General features: G+C 40.8%; 1 protein-coding gene across 5 annotated transcripts in view; it reads right to left on the reverse strand.

Annotated features, from left to right (window-relative positions):
- The window catches only part of EPG5 (ectopic P-granules 5 autophagy tethering factor), a 119,490-nt gene that overhangs the window by 2,214 nt on the left and 102,694 nt on the right, over window positions 1–14,582 (reverse strand). For all 5 annotated transcript variants that reach the window (XM_024236031.3, XM_054537835.2, XM_054537834.2 and 2 more), the window contains 6 exons: window positions 14,012–14,221; window positions 12,820–12,964; window positions 7,282–7,524; window positions 5,744–5,960; window positions 5,002–5,217; window positions 2,713–2,827 (listed from right to left, as the gene is read on the reverse strand). In XM_024236031.3, coding sequence (XP_024091799.3) covers window positions 2,713–2,827; window positions 5,002–5,217; window positions 5,744–5,960; window positions 7,282–7,524; window positions 12,820–12,964; window positions 14,012–14,221 — 1,146 coding nt within the window. The remainder of the gene's footprint in view (window positions 1–2,712; window positions 2,828–5,001; window positions 5,218–5,743; window positions 5,961–7,281; window positions 7,525–12,819; window positions 12,965–14,011; window positions 14,222–14,582) is intronic.

Genomic DNA, 14,582 nt, shown 5'->3' on the forward strand with positions numbered 1-14,582 from the left:
TGTGGCCTTTGCAGCATCCCACACCCAGCCTTCCCTGTTTCTGTTCCGTGCTATTTCCCAAGCTTGCCTTACCAAGAGCCACTGCTGTGGCAGGCTGCTCTTGTTTCTGGGCGCCTCACCTGCCACACCCATTTCTAAAGCCTGCCTTGTCCTCGTTCTGCCCAGTCCCACCTGTGGGGTCCTCCCCACCAGACTGTCCACTCCTTCTGTTTCTAGGGTGCAACCGGAAATCCCAGGCACCAGCCTCATCTTGCTAAGGTGAAATCTGTTCAATCTGCTGTTGGGTATGTTCCTAGGTTATGAGATAATGTTATATGAAACTGTCTAACGGAAAGGAATTCTAGAGGAACCAGTTGCTAAGTGCTGCCAAGAGTAAGTGAGAAGGTTGTTAAATCGGCCAACAAGCATGAAGTACATAGGTTCCTCCCGAATTCATCTGACAAAAGACACAAAATCATGGCAGAAACTGTTTCCATGCCTCTCTTCAGAGGAAGAAGGAAAGAAAAACATTCTTTGACTCCAGAATTTTGATTATTCCTTTCTTCATAGTAGGAGAAGAGAAGGGGAAGAGACTGTATATGGAGAAAACAAAAAATCAACAATGGCTCTTGATTTTTGGGGTGGGGAGTTTTGTTTTCCAACTTAACAAGCTCATCCACCCCAGGATTCTGACGGTGTTCCCTTCCTCACTGGGGCACATCCCCCACCATGGAGTGCCCCACTCCCTCCTTGTCCCTTTTACAGAAACCACCGCACTAGAAAATATGTTCTAAAAGATGGAATGTGCTTGATTCAAAAACCCTAAGAGAGGGGATTTTTTTGAGGATGATAAATAAACCAGAATTTTAGAAATTAACTACCAGGAGGGCTGTAGATGGAAGTCTTTGGGCTGAAAATAAACTGAAAGTATCTGGGTACCAAATTAAGAGCTATGTAAACAGAGTTCAATTTAAGAATAGCAATCAACTGGGACAGGCATTCCCATGAACCACAGTGTCCCTCTGTCTCTCTCCCTCTCCTTTCCTTCTTTAAATTTAGTCCCCCAGTCAACTTTGACAGTTTGCCTAAAACAATAATCATTTTCTAAAAAGATAACTTTCTTCAAATCTGAAAATTCTGATGACAAATATGAATGGGACATACAGGGAGTCATCACTTTAAGTCTAAAGAAATGAAGGCAAAGAGGCCCGGCCTGGGCAGCCCGGGGCCCCAGCTAAAGCAAGAAACTGATGCTGCAGGTACTGGTGGCCACAGGAGACGTAGTCTTCTCAAATACACCCTGCGTCTCACTGACTTCACAACCTGCCCTCAGGATATTCATCTGCCCACTGGGATGTTTCATGTAAGACAATAGGGGATTCAAACAGCAGCTGTCTAGGCAATGAGTGACAACTATCAGCTATTTTATAAGCCCAGATCCCTGTGAAGAACCTGCTAATTATTCTGTCTGATCCTTGCTCTTAATAACCAAGATCTGACATTGCACGTGGCTGGCTTAAACATGACAAAGCTGCCCCAGCAGAGGAGCTGAGGTGTTCAAGCTCTCAGCACTTACAGAGACAGCCCTGCAGAGCAGGGAATGGGAGAGACCTGGAGCCAGACTGGCCAGTGCGACTTCCAGCCCCAACACTTACTAGGTGTGTAATTTGGAACAAATTACTTAGCCTTTCTCTCTCTCTCTTTCCTCATCCAAAAAACCAGGATAATAATAGTTCCCAGCTGGATGCAGTGGCTCATGCCTGTAATACCAACACTTGGGAGGCTGAGGCTAAGAGGATCGCTTGAAGCCAGGAGTTTGAGACCAACCTCAGCAACAAAGCGAGACTCAGTCTCTACAAAAAAAATTTTTAATTAGCCAGGAGTGGCAATGCATGCCTGTAGTCCTAACTACTTGGGAGGCTGAGGTGGGAGGATTGCTTGAGCACAGGAGTTCAAGGGTGCAGTGAGATATGATCACACCATTGCACTCCTGCGTGGGCAACAGAATAAAACCCTGTCTTAAAAAATAAAATCGTTTCTGTGCTATAGCATTGCTATGAGGATTAAATGAGTTAAAGCTTTAACTCATTAATATTGGTCGAGTTAAAACTGATAACAGTACCTGGCACAGAGGGAGTACTCACGAATGCTGATCATCATTTTTTTACTGTGCACCTTTGTACCTGGCCAGCATCTCCTTAGGTTATAGGAATGTGGCCTTCCATGTTTTTAGAAGAAGCTGTAATTTCTAGCTACCATTCTGTCCATGTTAGGTTATTCTAGCATCAGCCAACAATAGTCAACCTTCAGACTCACAAAACAGGAACTACTTTCTCGGTTCAAGCTAAAGCTCAGCTAATTTCCATCCATCCCAACTGTAGCCACATCTTCTGTGCGAGATCCCAGCCCCCAGCTCCAGCCCCTGCCCCAGCCCAAGCATGTGGCAGGTAAGTGCATATTCACACTTATCAGAACCAAATTTAATCCTAGACAGACTTTTCGTTTGGCCTTACTTTTCTACAATGACAGTAGCAGCGATCTAGACAACTGCCTACAAAAATTTGGAGGTTGGCACATGAAACCATTTTCCCGTAAGTAGGGCACATGAAAGGGAACACTGTGCTACCACCACAGAGCATCATGTCATGGTGTGCACAGGCTACGGCTGCCACCTCCCTGCCTTCTAGGGAAGATGTGCAGGCAAACTTCCAACCCTTCATTGTATATACTGACCTGCTGAGCTTTGGGGGTCAGATGTAATTCAGAGCCAGGCCTCAAACGGATCTGATCTTCCATAGGAACCTGAACTGAAAGGAAGGCAGCCATGCTTCGGGCAACCACTCGGAACCTTAGGCATTAGGGAGAGGTCAGAAGAAGTAAATGGCTATTAAAGTGAGCATTTTGAAATAAACACCATATTTTCTATGACATAACAAGATTAACACATTTCCAGATCTACTGTGTTGTTCACCTTCTCAGGAAAATCTTAAATATGATCAAAAAGAAGTTTTATCCATTATCACCATCCAAACAATATATGTATAATTCAGATTCAAGAATGAAAGTGTTGGCAAAGATGTGGAATAACTGGAACCCTTGCACATTGCTGGTGGGAATGTAAATGGTGCAGGCACTAGGGAAAACAGTTTGGCAGTTCCTCAACAAGTGAAACATAGAGTTACCATAGGACCCAGCAATTCCGCTCCTGTGTATACACCAAAAAACTAAAAACAGATGTTCTAACAAAAACTGGTACACAAATGCTCATAGCAGCATTATCTGCAATAGCCAAAACGTTGAAACAATCCAAATGTCCATCAGCTAATGAATGGATAAACAAAATGTGGAATACAAAGGAATATTTATTCAGCCATAAAAACAAATGAAGTACGGATACATGCTACAACATAGATGAACCTTGAAAACTTCACGTTAAGTGAAAAAAGTCCGACATAAGGGGCCACACATTGTATAATTCCATTTATATGAAATGTCCAAAATAGGATTGAATACATAAAGTCATAATATCAATTTGTGGTTGCCAGAGACATGGGGATTGAAGGGAGTGGAAGTGACTACTTAATGAGTGTAGGGCTTCCTTTTGGAGTGATGAAAATGTTCTGAAGCTAGATTGTGGTGATGGCTGCAACAACATTGTGAATGTTCTAAATGTCACTGAATTGTGCATATAAAAATGGCTACCATGGAAAGTTTTAAGTTATGTGTATTTTATCACAATTAAAAAAAAAAAAGAATAAAAGACACAAGCCAAATTTAAGTAAAACAAAATCTCGCAGTCCTGCTATCTTCCACCGCAAACAAAGAAACATGATGTTAACTGGTTCGGAATGAGTGAGTCCCAAAGTTATAACATCACAATGGGCTATTCCACAAGAATGATGACATCATCAAGTTTGCAAACTCTTTTCAACACTGACAAGGGCTTGAAAAGGAAACCATGATGTAAGTAAGTATTATGAGAGAAAATGGGAGCTAATGGCAAATTCTTTCACGCCTTGAGATTTTTTGCAACAAAAATCCAGACTTGTTTCTCATTACTTATCCTTCTTACCAACAGGCCTTTTAATTTTCTTTTTTTTTGAGACAGAGTCTTGCTCTGTTGGCCAGGCTGGAGTGCAGTGGTGTGATCTCGGCTCACTGCAACCTCTGCCTCCTGGGTTTAAGCAATTTTCCTGCCTCAGCCTCCTGAGTAGCTGGGACTACAGGTGCTTGCCACCACACCCAGCTAATTTTTGTATTTGTGTTTGTTTGTTTATTTATTTATTTATTTTTCAGACAGGGTCTGACTCTGTCACCTAGGCTGGAGTGCAGTGGCATAATTTCAGCTCACTGCAACCTCTGTCTCCCGGGTTCAAGTGATTCTCCCGCCTCAGCCTCCAGAGTAGCTGGGACTACAGGTATGTATCACCATGCCCGGCTAATTTCTGTATTTTTTGGTAGAAACGGGGTTTCACCACATTGGCCAGGCTGCTCTCGAACTCCTGACCTCAAGTGATCTGCCTGCCTTGGCCTCCCAAAGTGCTGGGATTACAAGTGTGAGCCACCGTGCCTGGCCACCAACAGATCTTAACCCAGCTTGACAACTTTACAGTTCACTAGACTGAGTCCCTCACAGATTCTGGATTTCCCTGAACGCCTCAAGTGCCTAGCTGACTTGGCTTTTGAACTAAGCTCGCATACCATCCATGACTGGCTCAAAACCAAAAAGAAATCAGTAGTGCAGTTAGGTTACAAAGTCCAAACACAACAGGAGATACTATTAAAAATACTGTTTGAACTGAAAATTTTTTTTAAAGGTAAGAAAAAATAAAAATGCTTTTTAGAATGTAAAGATGTAATCAGGCTCTGGGTTTTTTTTTTTCTTTTTTTTTTTTTTCCATTAATCTTTCTGGAGAACCTAGATCCTAAGTCGAAAAACCTACTGAACTATCACAACCTGTAAATAGGTACAGATGTCTGAGGCCTATTTAGAACAACAGTGTTAGAAAGGCGCTTCCTTACCTGTTAGACAAAGGTGACTTCCGGCCAAACCCAATTGCCCCCAGGATCCCAGAGCTGAGTCTCTCCTCAGCCACGAGGTTCTGCCTGCTCTGAACCATGAGAAGAATTCGAATGACAGATTCTGTCAGGACGGAGTCATTCTGCTCTGTCTGAATGAGGGAGAGCTGAAGGACTTGGTGCCACCACAAAAACAGCTTTGCCTCTTCCTCCACGGAGCTAGGGGAGGCACCGGAGGAAAATAAAATTAGAAGTAAATTTTTTCCACTCCCATTTAACTGCAAGTCCACATCAGAGTTTTAAGGATAGGAGACATTCAGTACTTCAAAAGCACAGGCTAACGGCTGATGTTAATAGAGCCATGGGATTGTAACTGATGTTAACAGAGCCATGGGATTGTAACCGCTGCCATCTGTGGAACACCTGCTACACGCCACTGTGATGAACTTTGTATTCTTCCACTTCATCCTCATGACAGCCCTATCAGGTGAGGGTTACTATCTCCACTTAACTCGTAAGGAAACTGATGCTTGGTGTTTCAAAGTGCCAGTTTTAGGAAACAAAAAATCTGCTCAGAAGATGAGCCTATTAATTAAGAATCTTTCCAAAACAACTGTCACCATACCTTAAAACCTTACTTTTTATGCACCACTTGGTTCTGTGTACTTAAAGCTAGACTTAAGCTCTAAATTCCAAGTTAACCAAATACAGCAAGTTTGATGTAACAGCCTGAGGGCCAACGTACCTTGGGTACACCTGTTCCAGCCACTTGCTTAAGATGAGCAGCACTTTCATTTCATTCCTTAGAGTCTGTTCACTGTTTAAACACTGAAGCAGGTAGACGTAAAGAGTCAAATAACTGCCCAGGGTGAGGCACTCCTGCAGGAACTCTTCCATGGTGAGCTCAGGAACCTGAAGGGATACCAGAATGGGTCCCCATCCTGAATTCTGATTGAGAGGGCCTAAGAACATGAAGAAGAGACATCAAAATATAGGCAAGAATCCAATTACTTGACAACTCTAGCAAATATTTTCACTTTAAGCTTAACGATTTTTTTTTTTGACATAGCAACCTATGAGATAATAAGCTTCATGTCAAGACAACCTTTCTTACAGTGACCCTGGAGGCTACAAAAGTCAAATACACCTCAGGGCTCAGACTGGGAAGCCCTCGGGCCAGATGCCTGTCCCCAGCGTAGCCACCAGAAAGCTTTAAGAAATCAGAATTCAGGGCTGCATATGTATAAATCACGTTTCTATCACATTATGATCCTAAAAACCACATGTAGACACTGCCTGTCCTGGCCAGTTAAGAATTTTAACTTTAATACTCTTTTTAAGAACATATGAACACTTATGCTTTCCCACGGGGAACTGTTATCACTCAATCTGTGAGTAGTTTTAGTTATCAAAGCTTAGTTTAACTCACGTATTGAAACTGTTTGATTTTTAGTAACACAGATGAGTTTGGAATAGCAGTGTTATCCTAATGGTTCTCCACGCTTTGGGGGAGTGAGGGTGGGGTGGCATGGTGATATGCACACCACCTCCATGGGTGGGCATGTGCTGTTCTTGCGTGGTCAGGACAGGGCAGATGGCAGGTTGTGGGCACTTCCTGGATCCTTGCTCCAATACCCTCCTTCTCACTCCTGCTTCTCTCCCACTGACTGCAGTGTGATGTGTTATCTGGATATCAGAGTTGAGAAGTGCTGTTCTCAGCAATTCTTAATCAGACTAAGCCGCTTCCAGAGTCTGAGAGTTTAGAGGTAGAAAGTAAAACAGATTTTTAAAAAGGAGGGATGACAATGAATGAGCCCTTCCTAATGCTTTAAAAGGTCTGATAAGCAGCAATTTTAAAAACTTCTATGAAAACTCCTTTTACCAAAAGTGACAAAAACAGGGAAAATTAACCTCATGCACCATGATTATATAGATCCCGGTATACAGCATTTGTTTTGAGGACTATGACTTGGCCTGTGACACAACACAATTTGCATATCATAACAGGTTGGTCTGACTCTCCAAAACTAACGTGAAGTGGATTAGAGCTTTTCTCCCTTGAAACATGATTGTACCAACAGACATGACCACAGGTTCTCATGCTAACTGCAGATCTTTATGAAAAATACGTATATTCAGAAATATCCACAACATTTGCAGAGCAGAAAATTAGAATGGCAATTCCCTCACTGGGAAGAGTCTGGAAAGATATCTCCTGATGACAATGCTTTCATCCTTCTGGAAAAGACCAATACAATGGAGCGTAAGATGACCTCCTCTTACTTTCTTTGAAGTAGGCAGTGATGCAGGCTTCTGTAGTCTCAGCCATGTGGCGGACGGACGCCAGGCTCTGGCAGGCTGCTGTTAAAAGGGGCAGCACCACCAGCCCATGCATTTTTTGGCCAATCCAGGTCCGGATACTGCCCCGAAGGAACTCTGCTGTTGGAATAGTCGCGTTGTTCATCATCATCAGGACTTCCATAAAGAGGCTGCTAAGGGCCATGTGGCGGGTCTGGCTGTCCATGTCTGAAAGGAGCATAGACACACTCAAGAATGGCTGCCAGAAAGGTGCTGTCCATGTGATCAGGAGAATAACAGTGCTTCAATCTTAGCTGTTCTCCAGGCAGATTTTACAGTGCTAGTAGCTGACTGCAAGGGACCAGAAGGAAGGCTCTGGATGGTGTTGAGTTTGTACAGATAGTATGCAGCACACAGTTACTAAGAGTAAAAGCAGGAACTACTGTGAGTTCCCTGGGTACAGCAGCATAGCAGAGCAATACTTAATAAATAGACAAATCTGAAGCTGGTGTGAAAGAGTAACTTATCAGAACGTGTCTAGTCGGTCTTTATTTTCCAATCTTTGCTCGTGGAAAACCAAATACGTAGATCTCACCAGTCATTCGGTAAACCAAGTAGCAAAAGTACCCACTATCACTGCCACTGCTGTCAATATTCTAGGGTGATTTACACACATTAAAGGTTATTACTTAAAACTAAATATAAATGTAAGGAAAAACCTTTGTATAGCATCCTAACAACAACTCTTTTATTTCTTTGTTTTTTAAATAAGGAAAGTAAACCAACTGGTAATTTTTCAAAAAAAAATTGGAGGTAAAGAGAGAGGAATTCAACAAAAAGAACAAATTCATTTTACAAGAGAACTTCAAATGTTCACATTCAAAAACAGAAAATATATTTTACTGAGAGTTAACTGGAATAATTTTTGCCAACTCTTCTAGCTCTCCTTAAGCTGGGTACATTTTTTTTTAAAGGAGTAGAACTGTAGCTTTCACACCACAGGGATTCAGTATTTATGTCAATAGGAAGGGTAAAAAGTTGAGAGATCTTATTCATCGCATCTATCAAAACAAATTCATCTACTTATGCAGGGTTAAATAAACCCTCACTTAATCTTTCTGTATGACCTACTTACTATCAAGCAAGGACTTAAAAAACAAGTTTGAGAGAGATAATAACAGTATATCTGTCTATTTCTTCATGTATTTCTATGGGTACAAATATTCTTGGAAATAAAGGCTCATCTCTGAATTTCAACTGAATAGCAATTTAAATTTTATCTCTTAATTATGACTAATAGGAATACATTACTACAACAGACCCTAGTCTCTCCCATTCCTGTTCATCATCAACAGGGCTCTCAAATCTTTTCCTAAATACCATATCTGATCCTATCACTCTTCTGATGAAGAGCTTTCCAGAACACCCTTCTCCCCTTTCCCTGGCCAGCTATTATTCAACCTTCCTGGTTCAATCATATCTGACTAACTCTAGAACAGTTTCTCCAGCACTGCTTGCTGATAGTTCTTTTCCATAAGATTCATTGAATGTGGCTAACTTGCCAGGCTGATGCTAAAATTTTAGATATTATCTCACTCGATACTTATAATATCTACATGAAACAGGTATGATCATTAACAACATTTAGCACCGTTTCATGTTTGTTGGTGATTAGGATATTTTCTTTTGCAGAATGTTGTTTCAAGGGTCTTGTCCATTTTTTTCTACTAAGTTGTCTTTTTCTTCCTTGTTTTATCCAGTGTGACAATCTTAGTCATTCACAGTTACTATAATTAATTACTGATGTAGTTGGGTCTAAATCTACTGTCTTCCTGTATGTATCCTATTTGTCCCTCCTATTCTACATTTCTTTTTCTCTCTTTTGCTTCTTTTAGATTATTATTCTACTTTTTCCCTGTTTTAGCTTGAAAACTAAATCCTCTCTTAAAATTCTGACAGTAGTTATCCTACAAATGAAAACATGCATTCCTGATTTTTCGAAGTCTGATGTTACTTGGTTCCCAGATGATGTAATGGCTTTGGAACATTCTAACTTCATTTCTCTACTGTTGCCATAGCCCAACAAACCATTTCTATTATTATTGTCTTATACAGTCAGATTTCATTTAGATTTACCCACACATTTACCAGTTTCATTGTTCTTCATTCTTAGTTTCTTCCTATTTATTTTCTCTTTATTATTTCCTCCCTTCTACTGTCTTTGACTGTTATTTTGCTGTCTTTTTAAATAACTGTTTAATGCTTATCTTTTTAATTTTTACCTTTTAAAAAAGTCTATGATGAGCACTTAAGGCCCTGAAAGTAAGTGATACGGTTTGGATCTGTGTCCCCACCAAATCTCATGTTGAACTGTAGTCCCCAATGTTGGAACAGAGTTTCGTGGGAGGTGGCTGAATATGAGGGTGGGTCCTTCATGAATGGTTTAGCACCATCCTCTTGGTGCTGTTCTCATACTAGAGTTCTCAGAGATGTGGTAGTTCAAAAGTGTGCAACATCTCCCCCTCGCTCATTCTCTCTCTTGCTCCTCCTCTGGCCATGTGGAGTGTTACTCTCACTCTGCGTTCTGCCGTGACTGTAAGTTTCCTGAGGCCTCTCCAGAAGCAGATGGCAGCACCATGCTTCCTGTACAGCCTCTAGAACCATAAGCCAATTAAACCTGTTTTCCTTATAAATCACCCAGTGTTGGGTTTTTCTTTATAGCAGTGTGAGAACAGCCTAAAATAGTAAGTCCCATGTTAGCCGCATCCCACAAATTTTGATGCACTGTGTTTTATTATTCAGTTCTAAGTATTTTAAATTTCTATTATGATTGTTCCTTTGCCCAGCAGTTATTTAATAGTTTGCTTCTTAATTTCCACAGCGTTTTTCCCTCTAGTTCTATTTAGTTACTGATTTTTTTTTCTTTGTCATGCAACTTCAGGGCAGAAATACACAGAGATGAACATCTGGCTTTTACAAAGTTTTCTGCCTTACAGATCTATTTATCTGATATTAATATAGCTATGCCAGCTTTCTATTTTAATATTTGCCTGACATAATCATCTTGTGGAAAGCTTTCTATATCCTTAGGCTTTTGATGTATTTCTTATCAACAGCTTAAAGCTAGATGTTTTTGGTTATTAATCTACCTTAACAATCTTTGTCTTTTAACTTAACCATTAGTCCCTTTACCAATACAATTGAATTTTATCATCTTATTTTGGTTATTTTTCTCACTTTCTCCATGCTTCCTTTCTTGCCTTCTTTGGACTGAACATACTTTGGCCATTCCTTTTCATCTCCTTCTACTGACTTGGAAATTGTACATTTTAATTTCTATTCTTTTGGTTAATTTCTTAAAATTGTTAATATTCACACTTTAATCAAGGTATAAAGTTAATCTCTTGACCCACTAAACAGCAGTAGAACCTCAGAACACTTTTAACTCAACCTCTTTCCTAGCATGCTTTAGTATTTTCTTTAGTGACATCTACTGGGACAAACACTCTCAGGGCTCAATGAAAGTATGGTTCTTTACCTCGTCTTCATCATTAAAGGGTGGCTTTTCTTAGTTTACAATTCTAGGTTATGAGTCATTTTCTCATAACACATTGAAGTTGTTATCCCACTGTCTTACAGATTCTTTTATTGATACTAAGAAGTCAGCTGTCAGTCTAAATGTTGCTCCTTGGTAGGTAATCTGCCTTTCCTTCCTGGATGTAAAAGGTTTTGTTTTGTTTTGTTTTGTTTTTTAATTTTGCCACTGGTGCTTCTGCAGATTCACTATAATGTATACAGGTTTGAATTTCTTTCCATATATCCTACTTGGGATTTGCTGGGTTTACTGAATTTAAGGATTGCTGTCTTCATCAGCCCTGAAAATTTTCAGCCTTGCTATCTCTTCAGATATTGCTTCTCCCCAGTTAAGTATCTCCTCTCCTTCTGGAATTCTACTTGGATAATAGGATGTATATTAAACCTTCTCAGCCTATCCTCTATGCTTTTTAACCTCACTTTCACATTCCTTTTGTTTTAGAGATGGGGTCTCACTATTTTGCCCAGACTGGAGTGTAGTGGCTATTCAGACACAATCATTATACACTATGGCCTCGAACTCCTGGCCACAGGCAATCCTCCTGCCTCAGCCTCCATGCCCAGCTCACTTTTATGTTCCTTCTCTGTTCCTCTGTGCTGCAATCTGAGTATTTTCTTCAGTTTTATTTTTCAGTTTACCAATTTTCTCTTCAGATGGGTTTAATCTACTGTTGAACTTATCCATTAACTTTATTATAATCTTTATATTTTTCATTTCTAAAATATATGAATCTCTCAAACCTGCATATTTCTACAATCCCTTGCTTCTTACTGATAACTTCAATCCTCTCTTATTTCAGCATATAATAAAAATACCTTTTTTGCTTACTGTACTAATTATTCCACTATCTTCAATCTTTTCATTTCTGATGCTGCTGTTGTTTTCTATTACTTTGTTCATGGTACCTTGTTTCCTTGTGTCTTTTGTGACTTTTTTTACTGTGAGTTTGCTGGAACTTTGAGGCATGAGTTAAAGATGGGTTTCTCCAAACAGGATCTATGGTTGCTTTTTGCCAGATGCTGGTGGCACTGCCAACCCAGAACTACTGTAAATTCTTAGATTGAGGTTGTTGTTATTACTGCTGTTTTTAACAATCTAGGTAGTCTGAATTCTTGCTTCAAAACCACATGAGGGTCAGCTTGTTATCAATTCTCAAAACAGATATCTCTTTTCCTGCATAAACTTTTAACCTAACAACGAGGCCAAAACTGTCTTTGCCTTCCTCTCACAAGAGGAGGTTTACTTCTAGCTTATCTTTACAGTAAAAATGTCACCCTGTGGATTATGCATGGGATTTCCTTTTAGGCTCCCATCTTAGGCAGTCCCTGGGCTTTACCACCTCCCCCTAATATCCAAACATATTCAGCAAAACACTTCAGGGTGACAGCAGCCTCAGAACTCCACCTACCTTTATGGGTTTCTCCTTTCACTTAGGTTCTGGCCTGAGGTTCCCTTACCTTTTTGCCACTCCACTAATAAATTTAATTTCCAGTTTCTTAAAAACATTTCATCCAGCACCCAGTTATCTTCAGCAGGAGAGGTAGTCAGTATGTCTAGTCCACCAAACTGCCAGGAGCAGAAGTTCTCCATACACAGTTTCTTGACAAGTCTACAGATGATTCTGAATGCCCTCCCAGTTAAAAGCCAAAATCCCTAGAAATGCCACTCACTGAAAGGTCTCTGGTATCTCCTAATCATTAGATCCCACTGTCCAGCTTAACAGTCAGTCTCGCCCACAACCCAACAGCATCTGCCAGTGTCAATCCTTCCCCACTGCTGAGTCCCTGGTGTCCAAACACCTCTCTGACCATTGCTTCTCTGGAAAGAGGAGTGCCAGTGTCCTGAACATCCTCCTGATCTCACAGTGCCTCACACACGGCAGGAATGCATTGACTGAATGAATACAGGACTTCCGACTGGTCACTTACCGGGCGGGTTAAAGACAATGATATCATCTAAAAGCTTAGACATTTCCTGTTCTAGGACTGCTAAGGTGATTTTTCCATTTTGTTCCAGGGTGCTGAGGAATTGAACCATCTGATGAGTAAAAGCTTGGCATTTTGGAACTGCATCCTGACCAAAAAAAAAAAAAAAAAAATTCATTCAAATGAATCCAAGCAAGGAGTGTTAACTGCATATTTCCTGGGAGCATGGCACTGCAATGAATGCTTGGGTAGGGAGTAGAGGGGACACAACAGGAAGCCACATGAAGACTTAGTCCCACGTGGCCCAAGGGCCCTAGTGAAAGGCAAATCTACGGTAACACTTTGACCAGGGTCCATGTTTTCCAAAATTGTGGCAGAATACTCTTCCTTTTTTACTACAAGAATAACAACATTAACCAAACACTAACTATTTGCCAGAAACTTTTCCAAAAACTTTTATGTTCATTATCGAATTCAATCCTCAAAACACCACTTTGAGACAAGGTACTATTTCTTTTTTTTTTTTTTTTTTTTGAGATGGAGTCTCACTCTGTTGCCCAGGCTGGAGTGCAGTGGTGCAATCTCGGCTCACTGCAACCTCCTCCTCCTGGGTTCAAGCGATTCTCCTACCTCAGTCTCCCGAGTAGCTGAGACTATAGGCACCTGCCACCATGCCCTGCTAATTTTTGTATTTTTAGTAGAGATGGGGTTTCACCATGTTGGCCAGGCTGGTCTCGAACTCCTGACCTCAGGTGATCCTCCCGCCTTGGCCTCCTAAAGTGCTAGGATTACAGGCATGAGCCACCACACCCAGCCTTTGCAAGGTACTATTTCTAATCAGATGAGAAAACTTGGGGACTTTCCCTGTCAAGCCTAAGCTCATATTACTAACCTCCCTCCCTCCCTGCTATTCTGCTACCAGTGACATTCAGATCATGAAACCAGCAGCTTGCTGGCAGCCCTCAATCCTTCTGACCTTTCATCAACATATGACATTGCTAGTAAGTAAAGGTTCACCCAAAGGGAGAACTCAACCCAAAAGATCTACAAGGCCAAAAGATGAGTATATGATAATACACATCCTCCGACTTCCTCTGCTGAGCACTTCCTAGGTTCAAGACTGTCCTTTGTAGCACTTATGCTACTACCAATCTCCAAGAACAGTCCCTGCCTTTTAAACTACCTCTCAACTTACAAGATGCTTCTGGCTGTCAGTAGGAACAGAAAGGCCCGCAGACACTTTCAGGAGCTTCATGATTAATTCAGCATAAGATTCTTTCGCCAGGATGATGGATGGCGGGTAATGGCTGCTGAAATAACCTAGCACACTCTGGTACGACACAATATCCACAAGATGCCATGAAAGCGAGCTTGTCTGTCCAAGAAGACTAAGTAAAGGTGAATCCTAAAAATAAAATACATATTCCTTTAGTTCCAGAGCCCCAATTTTTCCAGAAATATGTGTTGCTAACTAGTCTGTGGAATAACTAAGATGGCCTGTGGTAAGCACAGAACAGTTATGATATCAAGTAAGTATCTACTCGAGTTAGGAGTACTAGTGAAAGCAATAACCAAAGTTTTGGCAAAAACACATTCATATTAAGATGTATTGAGTATCTGGAACCCAGGTTCTTTTCTTTCAAAAGAACTCTCTGTTCTGGTGGGACATGCCAAAATTGACTTCAGGAAGCACACAAGAGATTGAAGTAGATATTAATGAGATATAAATTAAAGTTGATTAATATATTCTAACTCAGTGTGGTTCT

This window comes from Pongo abelii, chromosome 17 (assembly GCF_028885655.2).
Source record: "Pongo abelii isolate AG06213 chromosome 17, NHGRI_mPonAbe1-v2.0_pri, whole genome shotgun sequence".
Lineage (NCBI taxonomy): Eukaryota > Metazoa > Chordata > Mammalia > Primates > Hominidae > Pongo > Pongo abelii.